At 35.9% G+C, this 10,918-nt stretch overlaps 1 protein-coding gene across 4 annotated transcripts in view; it reads left to right on the top strand.

Annotated features, from left to right (window-relative positions):
* Positions 1-10,918, top strand: part of LOC128227179 (solute carrier family 4 member 11-like) — a 63,597-nt gene that overhangs the window by 50,348 nt on the left and 2,331 nt on the right. For all 4 annotated transcript variants that reach the window (XM_052937452.1, XM_052937453.1, XM_052937455.1 and 1 more), the window contains 13 exons: positions 632-755; positions 2,589-2,780; positions 3,030-3,114; positions 3,669-3,791; positions 4,029-4,142; positions 4,398-4,530; positions 5,103-5,176; positions 5,443-5,614; positions 5,848-5,954; positions 6,636-6,807; positions 7,471-7,644; positions 8,243-8,435; positions 10,127-10,296. In XM_052937452.1, coding sequence (XP_052793412.1) covers positions 632-755; positions 2,589-2,780; positions 3,030-3,114; positions 3,669-3,791; positions 4,029-4,142; positions 4,398-4,530; positions 5,103-5,176; positions 5,443-5,614; positions 5,848-5,954; positions 6,636-6,807; positions 7,471-7,644; positions 8,243-8,435; positions 10,127-10,296 — 1,833 coding nt within the window. The remainder of the gene's footprint in view (positions 1-631; positions 756-2,588; positions 2,781-3,029; positions 3,115-3,668; positions 3,792-4,028; positions 4,143-4,397; positions 4,531-5,102; positions 5,177-5,442; positions 5,615-5,847; positions 5,955-6,635; positions 6,808-7,470; positions 7,645-8,242; positions 8,436-10,126; positions 10,297-10,918) is intronic.

Here is a 10,918-nt window from a genome sequence, read left to right on the forward strand (position 1 = left end):
GTGGTGTGTAGTTAGCTTCTGTGAAGATCTCTCTTGAGAAAAAATGGTTTCTGTCCAACAACTTAAGTATGAATTGATTGAAACTTAACACATACAATACTTGACTAGGATAATTTTCAATTACGTTCCTTTTGCATTGATAAAAGTAAAGATAAAGACTGCTACAAGAACTCGCACAAGAAATTCATTGTCTATAATTTCTGATTGCCTATAATAAAACCATAGTTTCATCACATTGCGGTGATTCTAGTGTTTAATTTTTTCATTATTATACCCCCACAATCAAAGTTTGAAGGGGTATATAGGAGTGAGCTTGTCGGTCGGTCGGTTTGTCGGTTTTCATGGTTTCTGGACGATAACTCATGATAGGCTAGACAGATTTGAACAATTTTGGTACACAGGTGTAACATCAGAAGATATAGGTCAAGTTCGATATTGGGGCAGGTGGGGCCAAGGTCAAGGTCACTGTTACTAAAATTAGAAAAACGGTTTCCGGACGATAACTCATGGAAGGCTTGACAGATTTGAACAATTTTTGGTACACAGGTGTAACATCAGAAGATACCGGTCAAGTACGTTATTGGGGTTCATGCTTTGAAATGTAAATGTATAGTATAGCGTTTTATTGCAGAGCAAGTGTGCCTTCAATCAGCACGAGACATGTGGGAATCGCCAGACTTAAGCACCCCGCCAACTTTGGACCATCAAGCCAGGAAGTGTACTTTGTTATTGTCATCCTCACTCCAACCAAAGAGGTACAGGCACTGAACTGATGAATGACATTCTAGAAAAAAATGGCATGAACATGTCATCCTTCTTCATTGTAAAGATAACAGGGGATTTAGGAGTAAATCAAATTCAGGTCATGACAAATAAAACAAATATATCACTTCAATATAAAGTACCGGGTATAAATCTTACTTTTTATACCCCCCAAAACAAAGTTTGGGGGGGTATACTGGAATCGGGTTGTCCGTCTGTCTGTCCGTCTGTCCGTCCGTTTTTTTTTTGTCCGGGATTCATCTTTGTCGTTATTGAACAAATCTTTTTCAAACTTTCAAATATTAATGACCATGATGTAAACCTGTGCCTCCGTGGATTTGGTCAGAGTCGCATGATCCTGAGTGGAGTTGTGGCCCCTTAATGAGTTAAATTGGGCAAAATTAGCTTTGTCCAGGATTCTTCTTTGAAGCTATTGAGCAAATCTTTTTCAAACTTTCAAATATTAATGGCCATGATGTAAACCTTTGCCTCCATGAATTTGGTGGGAGTCACATGATCCTGAGTGGAGTTGTGGCCCCTTAATGAGTTAAATTGGGTAAAATTAGTTTTGTTCGTCCTACTCCTTCGTCATTTTTGAATGAATCTTTTTCAAACTTTTAGCCATGGTGAGAACATTTGCCCCTGTGATTGTGGTTGGAATCACATGATCATGTCTCCAATTATGGCCCCTGAATAAGTTAAAATAGGCAAAAATTATACAGCTTTGTCTAGCCTAATCCTTGGTCATTTTTTCTCATTTTTTCTATAAATCTTTTTCAAACTTTCAGATGTCAATGACCATGATATGAACTGTTGAATATGTGATTTGGTGCACCTGTATTAATCAGAATGTTTGCATGGCCTTAAAAAGACCTTTAATTGATTTTGTCATTAAAAAGACCATCAAAAGTCCTGAAGTTAGGTGCATACAGGCCTTAAATTTGTTACAATATTCGCTTTGGTGGCCTACTCCTTTGTCATTTTTCAATATATTTTTCTCAAACTTTCAGCTATCCATGACCATGATGTGAACCTTTGTATATGTGATTTTGTGCACCTGTATTATTTCCTTGGTACTCATGTGTGGGGGGGAGGTGGTGGGGGTGGGTAAACAGAAATTGGGTTGGCAGACTGTCAAATTCACCCGTCCACCTTCATTTTGGAATATCCTGTCAGGAGTCATGACCCCTTTATGGTGAAAATGAGAGAAACAGGTTTGTGATCTCCCCTGAGGTGGGTGGGAGTGGGGTAATATTCGCTTTGGTGGCCTACTCCTTTGTCATTTTTCAATATATTTTTCTCAAACTTTCAGATATCCATGACCATTATGTGAACCTTTGTATATGTGATTTTTTACACCTGTATTATTTCCTTGGTACTCATGTGTGGGGGGGTGGGGTTGGGTAAACAGAAATTGGGTTGGCAGACTGCCAAATTCAACCGTCCACCTTCATTTTGGAATATCCTGCCAGGAGTCATGACCCCTTTATGGTGAAAATGAGAGAAACAACAAACTTTCAGATATCCATGGATATCCATGACCATTATGTGAACCTTTGTATATGTGATTTTTTACACCTGTATTATTTCCTTGGTACTCATGTGTGGGGGGGTGGGGGTGGGTAAACAGAAATTGGGTTGGCAGACTGCCAAATTCACCCGTCCACCTTCATTTTGGAATATCACAGGGAAGGGTTGGGGGGTATTCGTTAGCCTTTGGCTTACAGTTCTAGTTAAGAAAGTTAAGACCAATGCCACTATGAACTTGAGTATGTCGGCAGTGCAAAGTATGGCAGGTATTGATTTAAACTGTTTCCTACCTGCAGAAAGGCACGAAGAATGACCTTGAGACGGGTCGGACATTTGCCACAATATTCTCAGACACGGAGCTGCGGACCAAGCTATTGGATTGCCGCTCTCAGGAGGAGTTCCAGTCTGTCCTTGGGGACATCACGAAGGTGATGGTACAACGAATGAGCCACGCTGATGAAAAGGTCCTCAACTTCGAACAGGAAGAGGTATAAAGGGGGATAACTGGGGTGCATTGACTTTTCCCACAAAACACCCAGCTGGTAATGTTAAAATGCATTTTGAAGCATCAAATGAAAGAATCTGCTGTAATAAACATTAATTTGTATGAGCTCGTTTTGAGTTACTTATCATGGTTAATTAATTCTAGATATACTTAGAGTAGTTAATGATAAAATTGATTAAATTTCAGATTTTTTTAAGTGGTGGTTTGTGACTGTCTGAATGTGTTGTTTCAGGAGGAACGGTGTTGTAGTGTGTTCTCAGGTCTCATTGGCGATCTCAAACGCAGGCTCCCACATTACATCTCCGACTTTAAGGATGGTATGTGGAGGCATGAGCAACAGTTTTGCTCTTCACAAATAAGACTGATTTCTTGTTGTCCATGATTTGTAATTTCGAGGCTATAAACATATTACCTGAGTTTATAAACAGAATCTATCTTAAAATAATTTTGACCATAAATTTCAAAAAAATCTGATGTTTAAATCTTAAAAAATTTGAGATGCATTGGTATCTTATGCTAACCACAATGACATTCACGTCTTGTATGAGTGTCATTTGATTGGAGAAAAATATAAATTACCCTAAAAAAAATATAGTTTTAATGGACTTGAACATGATAAAATCAATTTTCACTTGATTAAATCATTTTCACTACCTGTCTTTTTACAACCTATCAATTCTGTTGTTTTTGTGAGTTTTAACGTGATAGCCTTTGAGCAATAAAATTTAAAAAAACAACGTTAAGCCAAGTTGAACAATTTTCAACGAGATTTTGAAAGGATGCAAGCTATATGTATTGCCACAGTAGGGTTCACTTTCTGCTTGTGTGGTACATGTTCATTACATTTAACCAATTGTTTTGTGAACTGCAGGTGTAATTGGCCCAAAGTCGATCCAGAAGACACTCTCCACAACCCTGTTTCTCTACTTTGCCTGTCTTATGCCGTCCATTGCTTTCGGAGTGCTCAATTCAGAAAACACAAAGGAGGCTCTAAGTGCGTACTATATTAGTCTTCCTGCTGGTATTTATTTATTCCCCCTTATACACTGCTGTGTGAGTGTAATCCATTAGATCATGAATTCATTATCTCCCTGGAAATACTTAACACTAATTTGTTAATTACATAAAAAAAACACTACATAAAACTAGTGTTTGTATGAAACTAATAATTACATGGCTACATCTAATGTCAAGTTTCTTGAGTAAGTCGATGGAGTATTGCGTATTTCAGCTGTTGAGAAGGTGTTGTACTCACAGGCGCTGGGTGGTCTCATGTTTGCTCTGGTAGGGGGCACTCCACAGATAGTACTCCTCACCACCGCCCCACTCGCTCTCTACACGAAAAGTAAGGATCCTTTTACTGGCCTTCCATTTGATTACACTTCTGGTTAAATGATAAATGAATGTTTTTTGTTGGATGAATAACAATTTTATATGCAAAACATAAATGTACTTAATCAAAAGTTAACAACAATAAATTTGGAAATTTGATACCAGTGGTCTCTTAATATGTAGTTGTTTTCTTAAAATGAGAACATCCAGATTAACTGTGAATTGTTGATGCATATATTGCCTGATCTAGCTCTATCCTGTATTTCAGTTATCTACAGCATTTGTGGTGACTTTGATTTGAATTTCCGTGCCATGTACTGCTGTGTCGGCCTCTGGAACGCCTTCTTTCTCTTCCTATACTCCTTTTTTGACCTCAGTCGTGTCATGAAGTGGTCCACCAGGTAAACCCAGTCACATGTTTCATATGTTTGGTTATGTTTGTGTCTCCTGCATAGCATGACAGGCACAAAAGAATCATGTTGTCATTGCTTTCTCTCTAATATTTAAAGATATTGGCAGCCATGCTTATTGGAATATTATCTCAACTGAGTTTGATTACCTGTCAGATAACAGTTGGCTCTCAAGAGTCAGGCTCTTGAATAGTCATAATATTACCAGTGATAGGTGACACATCTGATTCACTGAATTTTATTGTCTTACTACAGAGTGAAATATTATAAATGGAAACTTGAAGATGAGCTTTGTGTAGCATCCATAATTTGTTGTAAATGTGTTTTATTTGGACTTTGTATGACAGTCCTCTTAATAATTCATTTTAACTTAATAAAGGTGACATGTTTTGCTATTAACTAAATGCAAGACATTACAAACTCATAATTCACCAGTTTATCACAAGGCATTTCCTGTTTGTATTGTTCCCTCCTATTGAAATAGAATAAGCATATTAATGACTTATGTGTATGCCTTGCAATATAAAATTTCTCATTCATGTAAATATGTTCTCCAATTTCAGGTCATCAGAGGAGATTTTTGCATTGTTTATTTCCATTGCATTCACCATAGATGCCATTAAAAATACGGTTCACAGTAAGTTTTAAACTCTTCAGTTCCATTTAAATGCTTTATGATTGTGTTAAAACATCCAAATATCTGGATTCTGTTTCTTACATTTTTGAAAAGCCTAAAGAACACTTAAAAAAGTAATTCTGTCTCTTAAATTACTAAACAGCCTGAAGACAACTTAAAATAATATTGAAGCAATATAATAAATGTTGTTTTGTTTTCAAAATTACATGTTTTTTCACAACATTTAATTTCCAAAAAGAATGATAGATTTCCCTACTGTTTTACAGACTTTGACATTAATTACCATACGGAAGCGTGTGCCAGTGACTATAATGCAACAGTAGCAAATATATCTGGGAACGTGACAGTGGCTTGCGAGCGTGACATCAGTCTCCTGTACCTTCTGTTGCTACTGGGAACGCTCTGGCTCGGAGTCTTCCTTTTCAACTTTAATAAGACGTATGTGTGAAAGCCTTTATATTGTGTCTGTGCATGTGATGAAAAGTTATAGAATGAGAAACATTAACCAGTCACCTTGTATATTCTGTAGAGCTTGGCATTCTGAGCATTGGAGGCTCCACATTTGTATGAATGTAATTTCACTTCATGAATGTCAATGTTTCAAAAATAATTTTTGACTGATATTCTACATAATCAAAGCCCAATTGCTGTAATTGTGAATGTATTTTCAGGCCATATTTGAACCCAGGAAAGAGGGAGTTGTTGGCGGATTATGCCCTGCCTGTATCTGTGATATGCATGAGTCTCATTGGGGTGTTTGCATTTAAAGACGTCAACAGTGAGTTCTGCCTTTCACTAGTAGTATAGACATGAAAAACATTGAGGTCATATGGCTAAAATTTGGCTCAATATTCAAATTAAATATTAAATTTGAGGAGAGGGTGGGTTAAAAAAATCATCAGTTAATTTGGGTTTGTTAGGGAAGTTTGTAATACATAGTCAATTTAAGAGAAGTTCCAATTACAAAGTCAAACAGTTTCAAAAGGTATTTGATTGATTATATAGCATCTAATTTATGTTCGAGCAGTTGTTTTTGTCTGTAATTTTTTTGTACAAAAGCAAATGTTCGAACATTCAGCTTCAAAGTTCATGAAACATATAGAGATATTAGATAAGATAACCATTTTTCAAAAAAAAACAGTGAGTTATTTATTTCCAAATGATATCTTTATTAAAACCTATGCAACCTTTTATAGATATCAAAATTATTGATTTTGGCAACAATTTCGTGTTCAAAGGTGATGGTTTAGTTTTAATCAAAGGGAAGTAACTACAATAGATTTTAAAAGAAGTTCTTAAAAAGATATTTTGACTCCCTAGTGATATTTTTATAGTTGTTCATTCACTGACAAGAACGAAATTGCTATTCTACACTGTAACAATTATCCTCTATGTGTTCTTCATATCATACATATTAACTACTGATCCACTGTTTAATGCTGATCTATGTCTGTTTCAGTTGGTAAGAGCTTTGGTGGTGATCGAGGGGAGAGCATATTTTCCTTTGTGGACTTCAGCTCATTGAGCGTGGGTGCCGTGTTTGGGGCCATGGGATTGGGCTTCTGTCTCTCCCTGCTCTTCTTTATGGATCAGAACATCTCCGCAGCTCTTGTCAATGCCCCACAAAACAAGTAAGACAGTGGCTGCAATGAAAATGATGTGTTCCTCAGTTGGCAAGCTTAATTCATAGCTCTAGCAATGTTCAGTTTAACAACAATATCATTGTGAAGTTTATAATAAATGAATAAGCATTGAATTTATTAAAGGTTGGTCAATTTTTACAACTTTTTATAGTCTTTTTTTTGTTCGGACAGTTTCATGACTATTGGTGAAGTTAACAGTCTATCAGACTGGTTAAAGATGCACTCTTACTCCCAAATAGGATTTATCACAATTTATAATATTGTTTTAATATACCAAAAAAGATTAATCAATATCAAAAAACATGGTTCTATGGGGGATGCCGGGTTTAATTTGAAAGAAAGGTGCAAAAAACATGGTATTTCTACCTTATGAGACAATAGTAGATCACAGTAAAGCTTTTAGCATTCACCAATCATTTAATATTTTTTGCCTTTTCAGCTTTTAAATACATGGGTACAGTTTTGTTATGTTTAATTAATATTCTCCATAAATGCATTATTTAGTAAGTAGTTACAGATTATGCACTCAAAATATATGTTTGCTATACATGTTCATGTATGGATTTTGAATAAGAGTGTCACTTTAAAGTACACAGTACTTGGCAGTGCGCGCATAAGCAGGAGGTCATACAGACTTGTCATTGTTTACAGGATGAAGAAGGGCTCAGCGTACCACTGGGACCTGCTGGTGATTGGGATTATCAACGGGCTCCTGTCACTGGTGGCGTTTCCCTGGGTGCACGCAGCCCTGCCCCACTCCCCGCTGCATGTTCGGGCCCTCGCTGATGTTGAAGAGCGTGTTGACCAGGGACACATCTACTCCATGTAATGACACAGTAGCTGTGGGTTACTGTTCATAAGTCTTGTTATGATTTCTCTTATTTGTTTGAGATTGTTATTCTAGCATATCTTGTTTTGAAGTGTAGTATTGCTTACATTATGATAAGAACACTTCAATTGCCTTTTTAGCCCACGGTAATGAATCACGTAACTACCTTTTACACTTTAGCTGCTTAAAGTGCATGTAATTGTCATGGTTTAAGTGCATGTGGATTTTCAGGAAAACTGTATAATTACAATATAAGGTTTTATATGGACTCTTGAGGCCTTATATTGGCATTCACTTTTGAACTGCAGACAAGCAATTAAACATGTGCTTCTGCAGAAAAAAATCAAAGCTTTAATGTTGTAGCTTCAATCAAAACAATATAGAACACTGACTTTCTCAGTTGTACACTAGAAATTGAATAACAACAAAGATTTTTTTTTTTTTTTTTTTTTTCATACAATTAAAGTTAATATTGCTTAATTTGATAATTGTTCTTTAGGTATATTTTCTTACAAGTAAAATGCATTATTTTGTATTCTGCGAATTATAAAAAAAACTTGCTAAACCCTTACTAATGTATTAACGATGATGCAGCATAGTGAAGGTGCGTGAGACTCGGCTGACAGGGATCTTTTCGAGCATCATGATTGGTCTGTCACTGCTCTTCATGTCTGTGCTAGCGTACATCCCAACCCCCGTCCTCTACGGCCTTTTCCTCTACATTGCTGTCACAGCCCTTGACGGAAACCAGATGTTTGAGAGAGTACTTCTTCTTATCACAGAACAGGTAGATTCATTAGCATTTGTCAGACAAAAGAAACATTTCGATTTTGCGATTGGTATCTATCTGTAAGACCTACATGGACCGTTTTTTGGAAACTACAGCGCCATTTGGCGACTTAAGTTATGTATGCTTCATGTATAACATTGGTACGTGTAGACAAATTTATTACAAACTATCATACAAATACCGTAAATGACTGGGTATTAGACGCACTTTTTTCCCTCAGATTTTGATGCAAAAAAATGCCTGCGTATAATACCCAGTAACAATTTTTTTAACTTTTTTTCTGAGGTCAATTTCAAGCCTAGAGTTTGTTTAGATTTATGTAGAAAGGGATGTTACTCACGTCATATTGATCGAGTATATACGGGTTAAAACGGCAGTTGAAGATTGGGATACGGTATATCGTAAGACGTTTATAATTTCAACAAAAATATTTTTCGATTAAAGTTACCGTAATTCACCTAAGAGTTTGGACACTCTAAATATTTGGACACCCATAATTATTTCCCAAAATAATTTATTTTGCGTACTTAATTTTCGGACACCCAAAGGACATCAATCATAACTTTCATAGTTACCAAGTTTCACAGACGAAGATTATTGATTTTTATCAATGCCTGGCTAGATTACCTAACCGTATACACCACTGTGACAATTTAATTAGTTACTACCCATCCTAAACGATTTATTGCCTGTTGAAAAGGAAGTGTGATATATTTATTTGAGGATTAAACAAACAACAAGGGCAGTCAAGGGAGTAAGAAAACATCGACATGGCATGTTTGTAAAACGATCTGCCAATAAGCTTTCAAACTTGTACCACACGACTATATGAAGCAATAATGGTACAGTTATACATTAATCCTGCATAGCAATGTCCATGCTCTCCACGAGATCCTCGTGGGTATAACTGTAAGTTATGTGACGTCACACAGTGTGACTCTTTGATCTGAAGCCGATAGAATGTGTTTATTCAGTTCAGTGCATGTATAAAATGGTGTTTTAATTAACTTCATGAAGGATTTACACTTATAGGCGTAATAAATAAGTTTATGACTATTGATTACAACGGATAAATTAATAAGTGGTAAAAAGCAAACATGTAAATAAAATGTAAAAATGATAATTTTCTATGTATTCGGAGGGAGAAAAAAATAATTAATTTATGGTGTCCGAACTCTTGTGAATTACGGTATTCAATATTATTTTGAATAATAAATTGAATTAAACAATAATCAAACTTACATATAAAAAAGCAAAGTTGGGCACTGTCAAAATATTTTTTGCATAACAACTTTTCATTCTCGACAGTATGGTTGTATGGTTTTAAAGATAACCATCGCCATTTTCACGAAAAAAAAATTTTTTTTGTCACTGTCAACAAACATGGTGGCTGAAAATGCCGGACAATTTTGACATTTTTTCTATGCGTCTTTTAACCAAAAACATAGATTAAAAGTTTTTTTCTCGGATTTTTCACAGATTTTTTTTCCTGCGTCTAATACCCCCTATCGTCTTATACCCAGTCATTTACGGTAGAGAACTTCATCCTTTGTAGCAGTCCAGTGAGCCTTGACTGTTTGTAAAACAATTGTTAAGAATATATGAGTACATGTTGTCCTAAGGTTGTTACCTTTATATAACCAAACCTTTATAGGCACATGATTGTATGTTTATGTTTGTTATTTCAGTCAGCATACCCTCCCAACCACTATATCCGGCGCGTACCCCAGCGTATGATGCACTTCTTCACGCTCCTGCAGCTCGTACAGCTGTTGGTCCTGTGTGGGTTTGGCTTTGCTCCATATCCGTACCTCAAGATGTTTTTCCCCGTCCTCATCTTCCTCCTCATACCTCTAAGGTACGCACATATTCAACAACAATATTGGAGTAACTTAAGATTGTTACTATTTTGTCCATTTACAGAATAATCCAGATTTTGGTAGTAAAAAGATGAGGACCTTTCAAATGTTCATTAAATTTCATCTCGCGTCATATGAAAAAGATATTTTCCAAAAAGTCGTACCGTAATCAAAATTAAACAAACAAAAAAATCTCAAAATTTCTTGAAAATGGATAAATCAGATTTCTTAAACTCTTTAGGATGACTAAGTCAGAACAACTGACAATAATTTATTTAAGAAATGAATTGCGAGGTTGATGTCATTATCGGGGTATGAATGGAATTGGGCTGGTGTGTGGAGTCCGAAGGAATTTGATAGAACTTTAAATACACACTTCCCAGTAAATAAGATTAAGGTCAATCTAGAAAAGATTGATTTGGTCGGGTACTGGTGTCTGCCTTTCATTGACGATGTCACCATCACAATGTTTATGCATTGAATTAGTAGTTGGAAAAAAGGATTAAACAGTCTAGTCACACTTATTCAGTCAGTTTTATGAAGTTTTGTAGAACTTTCTGAATGTTTAATGACCTGATTTACATATTCATAACTGTTCAACCAATGGAGAGATTGACTTGT

This window comes from Mya arenaria, chromosome 3 (genome assembly GCF_026914265.1).
Source record: "Mya arenaria isolate MELC-2E11 chromosome 3, ASM2691426v1".
In the NCBI taxonomy this organism is placed as follows: domain Eukaryota; kingdom Metazoa; phylum Mollusca; class Bivalvia; order Myida; family Myidae; genus Mya; species Mya arenaria.